This window comes from Oxyura jamaicensis (assembly GCF_011077185.1).
Source record: "Oxyura jamaicensis isolate SHBP4307 breed ruddy duck chromosome 10 unlocalized genomic scaffold, BPBGC_Ojam_1.0 oxy10_random_OJ61, whole genome shotgun sequence".
Classification (NCBI taxonomy): domain Eukaryota; kingdom Metazoa; phylum Chordata; class Aves; order Anseriformes; family Anatidae; genus Oxyura; species Oxyura jamaicensis.
Window position 1 is genome coordinate 1 of NW_023304203.1, and position 12,866 is coordinate 12,866.

Consider the following 12,866-nt stretch of genomic DNA (forward strand, 5'->3'; position numbering starts at 1 on the left):
CTCCCCGCTCCTGCCCGCGGGCACCGGGCAGCGCCGGGAAGGCAGCCTTCCCCCGGCGGGCACGGGCAGGGGGCTGCGGCCGGCCGGGTTCCGTGCGGCGCCGCGGCTTCGTCCGCACGTGGAGCGGCCCCGCCGGGAGCGGGGGCAGCGCGGGGGGAAGCCGCGGGGCCCGGAGACCCTCGGGAGGGGCCGAGGGGCTGGCGCGGAGCCGTGCCGTGGTGCAGGGCGTCCGCCCGGTGCTGTGCCGTGTGTCCTTGCTGCCCGTTATTTCCCTTCCCTGGGGCTCACGGAGTCTTTCCCGATGGAGACCGTGATTCGGGCCGTGGCACAACCCGGGGACTGTGGCTCCTCGGCAGCCTCCAGCGGGTGCTCTCCGCTCTGGGTGCCTTGGCAGGGCCACCTCTGGCCTCTCGCCACCAGGTATCTCCCGGCTGCTGTGTGCCCGCCAGCGGTGGCGGCCGACCCTTCTCCCGGTCCTTGTGCCCGTTTCCTTTCTGTTTAGGAGATGAGTCACACCGGTGTCAGCATGTTGTGCTCCTGGGGAAGGGCAGAGCTGAGCTGCGGATGGTGACAGGCATTGTGACCACTGCCAGGCACGGCTGGGTCCATGCTTGGCAGATGAGGTGCTGGGGTCTGGGGCTCTGCAGACCAGGGAGCAACAGCTCTCACTGGCTTTGCTTCTTCCCACCTCTCGTTTTCCCTTGCTGCAGCTGGTGTGGTTCTGTCCCAGTGTCCCATGTGTTCCCATAGCCCCAGAAGCACCCCACTGTGTCCAGAGTTTCCCCATGTTCAGTCTGTCCAGGCCTGGTCCTTGCTCACAGCCCACAGCCCAGCCCCAGGCATGTCAGGGTGCAGCTCGCTGCCGGCACTTACCTCCCGGGGGCAGGAGCTACAGCCTGGGGCATCTCCTCATGCCCCCCAGGGCACCAGGCAGGCAGGGCTCCCCTCCCAGTTGCTCAGAGCTCCGTGCCCGGATCGGCCCCTCTGGGTTGGAGAAGGGGCTCCTGTCTGCAGCGGGCTCGAGCAGCGAGAGGCACGGCCTCCATTTCCTTGCCTCCTTCCGTGCCCGGCTCCCCTCCTGGTCTGCCTCCCGTGTTTGTAAGCGCAAAGCATAAGTACACATTGGGCAATAGGCGAGGTAAACAGCAGCTCTGTGCTGGGGCCAGCCGCTGCGGATCCCCACAGGCAGCCCTGGGGCCAGCAGGGCGCTGCGTCGCGTGCAGCCAGCGGAGCCCCCATCCCGGCCCACGGGGCGAGAAGGGCCGCGTCCCGGCCGGCTCTGACTGCTCTCCGTCTCCCTGCAGGTTGTGCTGCTGTCCCGGCCGCTCCACGCCCGCAGGCACAGTTCCGTCCCCATGGTCTGTCGGGCTGAACAGGGGCCGGTGGGGCAGAGCAGGGCCGTGGGGCGCTGACACGGGGCGGAAGCCGGACCTGCCGCTGCCTGGACCCTTGTGCTCCTGGTAGAGGAACCCCGATACTCTGATGGATCTGAGGCCCTGCTCGCTGCTCCTGCTCTGGACTCTGCTGGTTGCCCTTGTTCTCCTGGCCCAAGAGGTGTTGGCCCAGCGTATTTACACCAACACCTGGGCTGTGCTCGTCCCTGCGGGGCCCCAGGAGGCTGACAGACTGGCCAGGAAGCATGGATTCCTCAACCTGGGCCCGGTAAGTCCCTCGCTTCCCTCTCCCCACAGAAGCAGTGTCCCCGCTGCCTCTGCTGCTGCCTGGACAGGGGCTGGGCTGAGCCCCACTGCCGGTGGGTAGCTCTGCTTGGGTGGCAGGGCCCCTGTGTTTGTGCTGGTTCACTGCAGCCATCCGGGACGCACGGTGGTGGTGGCTGGCTGGCTGGAGCCGCGGCTTCCCCATCAGTGACACAGTCCGGTGACACGGCACGGCGTGCTCTGCCTGCTGGAGGTGGATGGAGGAAAAGCCCGTCTGGGGGCGAGGCAGCTGGGAGAGCTGCGCGTGGATGGAGGAGGGTAGGGCTCTGGGTGCATCTCCCAGCTCCTGCCCATGCTCCCCATGGCAAGCGGTGCCTGAGCGTGGCACAGCCTCTGGGCTTCACTGAAGCAGAGGGTTTTTGACAGCAGCCATGTGTCCTTGGCCCTAGAGCTGCCCTTCACAAGCCCTGTGTCAGCAGGTCCCCACCGCTCTCGGCTTTCTCTGCCGTCAGCCAGTGCAGGGATGGTGCTGAGCTCTGCAGTGCCGCGGGCAGGACGTGTGGCCCTGTTGTGTCCTGTCCCTGCTGACTGGCCAGCACCTCCTGAGCTGCTGGCACAGCGCTGTTCTGGCTGCCCAGGGCCCTGCAGTGCTCTCCTGGGCACCGCGCCGTGGGCAGTGTGGGGCCCTGGGCTGGTGGCAGTCGGGTGCCCAGCACGCGGAGCATGGGGTGCAACCCAGGCCCAGCCCAACACCCTGGGGGCCTGATGGGTCTGTGCAGCTGATGGGGCTGTCCCAGAGCCAGCCCCCACAGGCTAGCAAAGTTCTAGCAAAGCAGAGCCTTGGTGGTCCTGCTGGTGTCCTGCTGTGTGGTGGGGGTGCTGGGGCTGTGAGGGGCTGTGGTGCTGTGACTACCCCCAGCACAGGGACCCCACTGTCCCAGAGCCCTGTGAGCCAGGCACTGCGCTGGGCCATGCTGGCTCTGGCAGGAAGGAAGCAAGGGGTGAAATCCCAGAGGAAGTTGCACAACTCATGGCTGCGGTGTCAGGACCTCGCTGGGAGCCAGCTGCTGGGAGCGTGGGGAGGGTGGCCGCTGCGGGAGCCAGAGGGTGCCTCATGCTGCTGCCCGAAAGCAGCCCTAGCACAGCTGTGGGGGCAGCAGGGCTCTGGGTCGGAGAGCCCCAAGTCCTCCAGGGTGTGTGTTGGAGGACAGATGTGTGTCCAGCTCTAAAAGAGGAGATTTGGGCATATTTTGCTATGCCAGGTCTCTGCCAAGTCTGCTGGGAGTGGGGCACAGGGCTCAGCTGCCCTCCACCACAGCATTTTCTGCCGTGCTGCCTCTGCACCCATCCTGTCTGCTGCTGTGGGGCCCCGGGACCTGGGCCAGGGCCGAGGGGGCACCAAGCTCTGCAGCCACGTCTCTGCCTGCCTGGGGCTGTGTTGGGAGGCTCAGCACAAGGTTTGGCCGGGCAGCACCCGCCACCTGCCCTGCAGCCAGAGGCTGGCACCTTTCCCTGGCCCTGCCAGCCTCTGAGCTCTGGCAGAGTGGGAGCACGACCCTTGTAGTGAGCCATCAGCTCGGGCTGCAGCAGGAGGTGTGTGCCCGAGCACATTTCTCCTGTCCTGGAGCCTGTCCTGGTGTCTGTGCTGAGGCATGAGGCCAGGCTGGCCTGAGGAGCTGGCTCCCCAGCGGGGGTGTCTGAGCGGGGCCTGGGGAGCTGCTGCGGCTGGGACAGGATGCGGCAGGCAGCCCCCGGGAGGCGGGGAGGAGCGGGCGCTTCTGGCCGTGCCCCAGGGAGAGGCCGCTGGGGTCCGTATCTGGAAGGATCCCGGCCCCCGTGTGGTGCCTGGACGCTGTCCTCAGAGGCACGCCGGCCTGGCATCCTCCCTGCCCGCGGAGCCTGGCGAGCAGTGGCTGCAGCACTGGAGTCCCCTGGGCCAGCAGGGTTTGGCAGCTGCCTGGAGGTGCTGGGACCTTGCTGCAACTCGTGGCCACTTGCCCAGTGCCAGTGGCCTTGCAGCGGACCAAGAGGACAATGTCTGGGGGGTGTGGGTCAGAGGTGAGGGTCAGATGCCCTGGTGAGATGGGAGCGCAGTTGCTTTTGCCACCACGGCTGGTGCAGAGGAGGGGGGCACGGGAGGTGCAGGTTTGAGCAGGAGATGGGCAGGAATGGGGGGAGGCACTGCTGCTGGGGCTGATCTCCGGGTGAGCTGGCACCGTTCCCCATGGGATCAGCGCTGCCACCCAGCTCGTGGGCGTCATGGGGACACGCGGGGCTGGGGGCGGCTCTGCCCTTGCTGAGGACAGGGACTGCGGGGGATTAGGGTGTCAGCATGTGGGCTGGCCGGCTCCTGGCTGCTACCGCAGCATGTGTGCAGACCTAATCCAGCCCAGTGACCGGGCAGAGCTGAGATCTGCTTGCAGAACAATCGGGGCTCTGTTCATGCCCCTGGAGGGGTGAGGGTGCTGGGGGAGCCAGCCTGGTGTGGAAGCTTTTCACCCCAGAACAGCCCAAAGTGCTACGAGCAGATGCGCATCCTGGGCTGGACTAGGGGACACGGTGTCCTGTGGGGATGTGCTCCCCCGTGACTCCAGTGGCGCCAGGGGTGCGGAGCCACCCTGGCAGGCAGGAGCAGCACCCAGCTGCCGGTTGGTGCCAGGGAGCGAGGCCCCACGTCACGGGCACCGTGCCTCGGGGTGCCGCTGTGATCTGTGGCTTCTCTGGATAGTGCCGGCTGGCACGGTGTGGGTTCACTCGCCCACCGCGTTGTCCCTGCCACGGAGCCCGCTCCATGGGCAAGCACGCAGAAGGGAGCGGGGTCCAGTGCACCAGCCTGCCCTGGCAGTGGAGCCGTGGACACAAACTGTGCTCCTGCTGTCCTGCTCCTGCTGTCCTGTGCCACCAGTGCGGGGCTGCCACGAAGTGAGTCCATTCCCTGTCCTGCCCGTGGGCTGCTGCATGGGGGGAGGCGATTGCTCCTCTGTCCTCAGCCCCCAGGCAGGAGCAGGGGTGGCACTGGCCCTGCTGCAGGTCAGGGGTATGTTCCCTCGCCCTGCAGAACATCTGGGCGAAGTGTGGGACTTTGGGACTGCTGCCCTGGAGCTTCGGGAGCCTCGTGGCTGGGCAGGGCTCCCCTCCTCCCCCTGCTTACCATGGGCTGGCTGCGTGGTGGCCAGGACCATGTCACATCTGCATGGCTCTGATAAGCTCTTTGGGTTTTCCTTAAAGGTAACAAAGTTGTTTTGCCTCAGCCTGAGGGTCTGGGGTGGGCAGAGGGAGGGATGTCCTCTCCCTGTGCTCCTGCAGCCCTTGCCAGCCTGGTGGGGGGGTCCTGCCTGCAGCTCCCAGTGAGCCGGGGGCACGCAGCCCCTCTCCTGTCCCAAGCAGGCGGCTGGGCTGGGACTGCTGGGCTGCTGCAGCCAGGCCAGCCTCCAGGACGTGCAGGAGGGGATGAGGAAATGGCAGGACTGGAGAGGGCTTCAGGGTTTAAAAATAACCCACGGGGAGGCTGTGTGTCCTCCTGGGCCAGCTGGGGCTGTGCTGACGTCCTGTTTCTCCCCTGAACCACCCCCTTGTGTGTGGGGGCAGAGCTGGGACCAGTGCTGCCCGGCTCCTTGGCTGATGCTGCCTCCTCCCGGGGGTGTGGTGGTGGGCAGAAAAGCCTGTGTGATACCCCCACTTGGCTCTGCTGGTGTCGGTCACGTCCCAGGACTGACACATCTGTCAGAAACCAGAGCTCTCCCTACCAGAGCAGCAGCTTTGTGGGGCTTACTGCCGCTGGGGTAGGGGTTCCCTGGGCAGCCCTGGGGTGCAGGTTGCTAGTGAGGGACAGGGAAGTGGCGAGGCTGTGCTCTCGCATCCATCCTGCTCCTTCCTCTGCCCCAGATTTTTGGCGACTACTACCACTTTCGGCACAGCGGCGTGGTGAAGCGCTCCCTCTTTCCCCACCAGCCCTGGCACAGCCGTTTGGCGCGGGAGCCGCAGGTAGGTGCAGCGAGGCGGGAGGCCGGCTGTGCTCGCGGGGTCCTCACAGCCAGCAGCGTGGCAGGATGGCAGCGATCGCCGTGCCCTGGCTGCGGCCCAGGGGCCGGGCACGCTCGCCAGGCGTCCTGAGCCCTGCACAATGGGCGTGCGGCCCGGCGGCTGCCAGGCTCTTGCTGCTCAGCAGAGCTCGGTGCCCTGCCCTGCCTGCTCCGCTGGAGCAGAGCCTGTGTCAGCAGGGCTGGCGCAGTGGGTGGGGTGGCCGGGAGGACCCGGGGCTGGAGGAGGGCAGGCAGGAGCCGCGGGGCGCCCCATGCGCTTTCTGCCCTAGGTGCACTGGCTGGAGCAGCAGGTGGCAAAGCGCAGGACCAAGCGAGACGTTTTCATGGAGCCCACTGACCCCAAGTTCCCCCAGCAGTGGTACCTGGTGAGTGCTGGGGGGGGAGGGGGTGGGACCAGAGGGAGGGCTGCCAGGTCGCTGCTGCCAGCCAGGCTGGGGAGGAGGAGGAGGAGGAAGGGCTGAGGCCGCAGCCCTACATCGGATCACTGGGGAAGAGGATGCATGTGCCCTGCTAGGGCGCTGGCAGTCGGGGCAGCTGCCCCTTGCCTGTCTCAGAAGCTGGGTCTGTGCCTGCACTGCCTGCCCCTGCACCGAGCCCAGGTGCTGGCACAAGCCTGCCTCAGCACAGGGAGCCGTGTCTGTGGGACGCAGGCACCCTCTGGGACCCAGCCCCATTCCTGAGCACCCTCCTCAGCCAGCCCTGTGCTCTGTGCAAAACTCCCGTGGGATTTCCTCACCCCCACAGCACAGCAGAGAGCAGAGCAAAGGCTGCCTCTACAGATGGGTCTGGAGGGGTCCGCACACCCTGCTCCCAGTGCCAGCAGTTGGACGTAGCTGACGTCAGGGCTTCTTTTGGCAGTACAACACCAACCAGCGGGACCTGAATGTGCGTCAGGCCTGGGAGCAGGGCTACACGGGCAAGGGCATTGTGGTTTCCATCCTGGATGATGGCATCGAGAAGAACCACCCTGACTTGGAGGCCAACTATGTAAGTGTGGGGCAATCCCTGGGTGGTGCACAGGAGCATGCGCAGGGGCTGGTGTCCGCTCGCTGCATCCCCAGAGCTGCATGGCACAAGGCTTGTGCCTGCTATGGGGGCATGGAGGCAGCAGTGATGGTGGGACTGGAGCCCGCACCCTGCTCAGCTCCGTGTTGGGGTACACGGTGCAGGCATGGCCTCAGGGCGGTAGGGGCTGCTGGCCAGGGCTCAGCCTCTGACTGCCAGGTCTGCCTTCCAGGATCCAGGGGCAAGCTTTGATGTCAATGACCAGGACCCAGACCCGCAGCCCCGTTACACTCAGATGAATGACAACAGGTGAGGCTGGCAGAGCCTGGATGCGGCAGGGACTCAGCAGGCAGCATCAGCCCTTACAGACTGTGGGAAGGTGCTGGGGTGAAGGCACTTTTGCCCCGTGGAGACCCCCCTGCCTCCCATTCTGACACAAGCTGCATCCCTTGGGGCTGCCTGGAACCAGAGCAGATTGCTGAGTGCTCCCTGCCCCAGAGCTCTGCGGTGCCCCTCTGCAGGGTGGGCTCGGCAGGGCTTTGTTGGCAGCCTGGTTTGGGGAGGGGTGGGGGGTGGAGGCAGCCTGGACGCTGCCCCCCAGCTGCGGCTGGTACCCAGCGCCGTGTTCCTCGCTCCCTGCCGAGTGCCCTTGGTGCTGTTCTACCTGCAGGCACGGCACGCGCTGCGCTGGGGAGGTCGCTGCCGTGGCCAACAATGGGATCTGCGGTGTCGGCGTGGCTTACAATGCACGGATCGGAGGTGGGTGCCACCCTGTCCCGCATCAAGTGCAGAGCCCGTGCTCAGCTCCGCGGGTGCCTGCGACCTTGGCGCTGCTGCCAAGGCAGCAGACACCCCGCAGCACCAGCTGGTGGCAGGCGGAGAGCCGTCCCCAGTGGCGCCGCTGCCCTGTTGAGCACGGCCGCCCAGCCCAGCCCCATCGCCTGTGACATCTGCTCTCTGGCCCTAGGCGTGCGCATGCTGGATGGGGAGGTGACTGATGCTGTGGAGGCCCATTCCCTGGGCCTCAATCCCAACCACATCCACATCTACAGTGCCAGCTGGGGCCCAGAGGATGACGGCAAGACCGTGGATGGCCCAGCCCGGCTGGCGGAGGAGGCTTTCTTCCGGGGAGTCAGCCAGGTGAGCAGCAGAGTTTGCTGGGGCCCAGCTGAGCTCCTGCGCCTGCCCCAGCGGTTTTGGGTGGCCGGACTGCTGTCCCGGCTGTCCCAGCTGTCCTGCCTTGAGTCGTCTTTCAGCCCAGCTCTGGGATCAGGCTCTGTTGGTTTTTCCAGTTCTTCCTGAGCGATGGCTCTGAGTCAGGGCTCCTCCTGCGCAGGCTGCTCCTCCTGCCACCCTGCTCCGGAGGCTCCCAGGAAGCCTGGTGCAGGGACCATCCCTCCCTCCTCCCCAGAGCCCTGTTCTGGTTCTGCTTTGTTCCGTGGCAGCTGCTCGCCCTCGCCTTCGCCTATCCTTCCCCTCGCTGTCCTCAGCTGCTGTCAGCTCCATCGTGGTGTGGCTGCAGTGCAGCCCATGTGGCTCAGCTGTGCTCTGTGCTCTGCCTGGGATTCCCTGCATGGAAATGCTGGTGTGCTGTGTGGGGTGTGCTGGCGAATCTCCCTGCTGTGCCATGCCAGCTCTGCCGCACGCGCTGAGAATGGAGCCGTGGCATTCAGGGGTTCAGCAGCCAGCTGGGAACGCTCCGTGGAGCTCTCACGGGGCTGCCGGGCAGCTGCAAGTCCCATGCACACAAGTCCCTCGTAGCCAGCCAAGCAGAAAAAGGCACCAGTTCTTGCAAAGTCCTCTTCTTGTGTTGCCTCTGCAGAGCTGCTTTGTCCACCTCTTCCTGTGACTCGGCAGCAGCAGGGCATGGCTGTGCAGGGGCCCAGGCCAGCAGCCGGCCGGGAACGTCCCTGGGGCCCCGTCTGCATCTGCTCGGTCTTCCGGATTCGAACCCAAACTCTGGGGGGCCAGGGCTGTCTGCTCATTCCCTGGCTCTGCCTCTGTTGTTAGGGCCGAGGGGGGCTGGGCTCCATCTTCGTCTGGGCGTCTGGGAACGGGGGCCGCGAGCACGACAGCTGCAACTGTGACGGTTACACCAACAGCATCTACACACTGTCCATCAGCAGCACCACGCAGTACGGTAACGTGCCCTGGTACAGTGAGGCCTGCTCCTCCACCCTCGCCACCACCTACAGCAGTGGCAACCAGAACGAGAAGCAGATTGTGAGTGCCCCGCAGGGGGCTGCGGAGCTGGGTGCGCGGGAGCCGAGCCAGCGGGGGGGCACAGCAACCCCTACCCGGGGCCCTTCCTTGCAGGTGACGACTGACCTGAGGCAGAAGTGCACCGAGTCACACACAGGGACGTCAGCCTCGGCACCCCTCGCTGCTGGCATCATCGCCCTTGCCCTGGAAGCAAAGTAAGGCTGAGCACAGTGGGGCCAGGCTGGGGAGCCCTGCACGAGCCCGTGGGGCTGGGGCCAGCCGGGCGCTGGCACCTGAGCCTCGCATCTCCCTGCAGCAAGAACCTGACGTGGCGGGACATGCAGCACCTGGTGGTGCAGACCTCAAAGCCAGCACACCTCAACGCCAACGACTGGGTCACCAATGGGGTTGGCCGCAAAGGTACCGGGGTGCTGGGAGGGGGCTGCGGGAGGCAGGGAGGCCCCGGAGGCAGCGCTGACCCTGCTCTTCCTGCAGTCAGCCACTCCTACGGCTACGGGCTGCTGGATGCTGGGGCCATGGTGAGCCTGGCCAGGAACTGGACCACGGTGGGACCGCAGAGGAAATGTGTCATCGATGTCCTCACAGAGCCCAAGTAAGGGCTGGTGAGCCCAGGCAGGCGCTGCCCAGCAGCCAGCAATGGCAGGGGCTGGGGGGGTGCTTGGCCCCAGGTGGGGAGTGCGTGGGGGGTGCTTGGGGCTGAGCTGTGCCCCGAGCCCTGTGTCCCCTGGGCCACCCTCCTGTGGGGGCAGGGGCAGGGCCAGGGAGCACGGCTCGCGGCCGCCCGGCGCTGGTTGCTGACCGCTGCTGGGCTGGGCCGGGCACAGCCGGGAGGCGTCCACGCTGTGGTTTTGGGAGCAGCCAGCACAAGCCATCATCAGACAGAGGGGCTTTCAGGGGTCAGACAGAAGCTCCTTTTATTCCCACTTGGCTGCTGCCGCCTCAGCAGTATCTGCCCGGTCTCATGTGCAGCAAGGGCAGTCCCAGGCCCTGGGGGGGCAACCCTTGGGCATGGGGGGGCTGGGTCCCGTCTGCGCCTGCTGCCCTGCCCCGTTCCCCTGGGATCTGGCAACAGCGAGCGGGCGCCAGCCCAGGTCCTGCACGTCCTGAGCAGGCAGCCCTTGTGACCAGAGTCCCGTGCCAGCACCGGGGCTGTGCCTGGGCAGCCACACATGAGCAGTAGGACAGGGATGGCCGTGCCCATCCAGCCCTGGCTGTGCTGTGCAGGGGTGGAGCTGGCCCCTGGCTGTTGAAGAAAGGCCCCATTCATGGCTGGCACAGAGCACTGATTCAGCATGCACTCAGCAGAGCAAAACCCTCTGTGCTCCTGGTTCCCTGGGACCTGGGGTGAGCCGTGTGCGGCAGCAAGGCAGCGCTGCTCGGGGCCGTCTGCTTCCTGCGCCCCATCCTGGTGGTGGGGAGCTGTTGTCAGCTGCTCCGTGACTGTCTCCAGCGGCGCCGCTCGGTGCAGGGCCAGAGAGCAGCTGAACAGCCCTGGAGTATGTGCAAAGCCCTGCAGCGGGGAGTAGCTCTGGGGTGCCCTGTTACAGCCTCCGTGAGGTGGGGTTGGGTTCACTCTTGCCACTCCTTGGCAGGGACATCGGGAAGCGCCTGGAGGTACGGCGGAAAGTAGATGCCTGCCTGGGGAAGGCCAACTATATCAGCCGGCTGGAGCACGCGCAGGCCAGGCTGACGCTGTCCTATAACCGTCGGGGGGACCTCGCCATCCACCTTGTCAGTCCCATGGGCACCCGCTCCACCCTGCTGGCCTCCAGGTAGCTGACGGGGCTGCAGGATGCTCCAGAGCTGGCACCGGTGGGTCCCCAGGATGCCATCGTACACCTCTCTCCCCAGGCCCCATGACTACTCGGCTGATGGCTTCAACGACTGGGCCTTCATGACAACTCACTCGTGGGATGAGGACCCCTCCGGAGACTGGTTGCTGGAGATCGAGAACACCAGTGACGCCAACAACTATGGTAGGGGTGGGCTTGCTGCTTCGCCCCGAGCCTAATGTGGGAGTGGGAGCAACTCCTGTGCCTGGTGTACACCTCGTGCCCCTCAGCAGGGGGGCTGCTGGCTCCTGATGCTCTGCAGTGACCTGGGTGGGCAGTGGTGTAGCTGGGCACACGGGAAGGGGACACGGCTGCTCTGGGGTGGTGAGGGTGGGTCTCAGGTGGTCCGTCCCCTGCGCTTGGGCGCTCCCTGTCTGTGCTTCTGTGGGGAGGGGCCCCTGCAGGCTCTCCTGGTGCGGGGATCTGCCAGGCAGAGGCACAGCCCTGCCATCTCTGCACAGCCTGCAGTGAGGGTCGGTGCAAGCCCTCCCGCTGCACCCGTCATGTTGGCATGGTGGTGGGCCTCACTCTGCCTCCTTTCAGGCACGCTGACCAAGTTCACGCTGGTGCTGTATGGGACAGCCACCGACACCCCCAGCCTCTCCAACCAGCTGGAGAGCAGCGGCTGCAAGACCCTGACCCCCAGCCAGACATGCGTGGGTGAGTGCCAGCCCCTGTGGGGGGAGGCGGGTGCATGGATGGCCCTCGGGTGTACTGACCCTGCCTCTCCCGCAGTCTGTGAGGAGGGGTACTACCTGCACCAGAAGAGCTGCCTGAAGCGCTGCCCCCCTGGCTTTGCACCCGGTGTCCAGAGCACTCACTACAGCCTGGAGAACAGCGTGGAGCCCATCGCGCCCCACCTCTGCCTGCCCTGCCACCCCTCCTGCGCCACCTGCGTGGGGCCTGGCCCCAACCAGTGCCTGACCTGCCCCGCACACTCACACTTCAGCAGCCTGGACCTCTCCTGCTCCCACCAGACGCAGAGCAGCCGCGCATCCCCTGCCCTGGCAGAGGGCGAGGGGCTGGCCGAGGCCCCCCCTGCAGCCAACTTGCCCATCCTCATCGCCAGCCTCAGCTGCGTCTTCATCGTCATCATCTTTGTCACTGTCTTCCTGGTGCTGCAGGCGCGCTCGGGCTTCAGCCTGCGGGGCGTGAAGGTCTACGCCCTGGACAGCGGGATCATCTCCTACAAGGGGCTGCCCTCTGACATCTGGCAGGAGGAGGGCCCCTCCGAGTCGGACGGTGAGGAGTACGAGGCCCACAACGAGAGGACTGCCTTCATCAGAGACCAAAGTGCCCTTTGATGAGCCCTCCCGCCCCTCTCTCCTCCCTGCCCAGCGCCGCGGGGCAGGGGCAGGCGAGGCTGAGGGGCCCCGGACTCTGCCCCCGTCCCCCTCCGCGCCGTGGCGGCCTGGGGCTCCCCACCGCCAGCACCGTCCCTCAGCCCCTGCCTGGGCAGCCAGGCATGGCCCTGCTGGCACCGTCCTCAGCTTGGTGCCGTCCCTGCCTTGCACCATCTCTCACGGCCCCCTGTCCACCCTGCACCCCAGGCCCGGGGGTTGGGTGACAGCGGGACCCTGGCGCTCGCTGGCTCCGCGCTGGCAGCCACATTCCTTGTCCCAGGCAGATGGCTGCTGCTGGGGACCATGCGTCTATGCTGGGGGGGGCAGTGCCCAGGCTCCCCCCCTGTTGTTGCTGCAGCGGGGCTGGTGGCACAGCTCTGTCCCTGCGGGCTGAGCCAAGCCTGGGACATGGCACCCTCTGCACTGCTGCCCTTAGCACGCTCCGGGGCTCTGCCTGCCACCCCTGTCCCCTGTTGCTCCCTGGCTCCCCACTGCCTACCCAGGGCCTGTCTGCCTCCACCCGTGCCCGTCAACAGCAATAATGGCCAGGCCTCGGCCTCTGCTGCCCGCTTGCCCACTGCCTGCCCATCCCACCACAGCCACGGCCACCTGCAGCACGGATGGAGCTCCCTGTGCCAGAAAGTGCGGGCAGGGCAGCGCCTCCCCTTCTGCCCGAGGCTGGGCCCCCAGCGAGGGGAGGGAACCCCTGCCCTGGGGGGAAGCCCCAGCCCCCCCTGTTTTGCCCCTGGGCAGGGCCCTGTG

General features: G+C 66.6%; 1 protein-coding gene across 1 annotated transcript; it reads left to right on the forward strand.

Moving 5' to 3' along the window:
* Positions 1-1,304: 1,304 nt before the first annotated feature.
* FURIN (furin, paired basic amino acid cleaving enzyme) lies at positions 1,305-12,405 on the forward strand. Its single transcript, XM_035312177.1, has 15 exons — positions 1,305-1,662; positions 5,544-5,642; positions 5,971-6,066; positions 6,560-6,688; positions 6,939-7,015; positions 7,377-7,465; positions 7,674-7,846; positions 8,717-8,929; positions 9,023-9,123; positions 9,225-9,328; positions 9,404-9,521; positions 10,522-10,701; positions 10,781-10,905; positions 11,305-11,421; positions 11,497-12,405. The coding sequence occupies exons 1-15, from the start codon at positions 1,483-1,485 to the stop codon at positions 12,063-12,065; spliced, it is 2,370 nt and encodes a 789-aa protein (XP_035168068.1). The 5' UTR covers positions 1,305-1,482; the 3' UTR covers positions 12,066-12,405.
* Positions 12,406-12,866: the final 461 nt, after the last annotated feature.

Bases quoted from the DNA above. Each gene is read 5' to 3' on its own strand.
- FURIN (XM_035312177.1), top strand. From the start codon at position 1,483: ATGGATCTGAGGCCCTGCTCGCTGCTCCTGCTCTGGACTCTGCTGGTT. The intron at 9,522-10,521 runs GTAAGGGCTGGT...ACTCCTTGGCAG, and splicing joins GATGTCCTCACAGAGCCCAA to GGACATCGGGAAGCGCCTGG. The intron at 10,702-10,780 runs GTAGCTGACGGG...CTCTCTCCCCAG, and splicing joins TCCACCCTGCTGGCCTCCAG to GCCCCATGACTACTCGGCTG.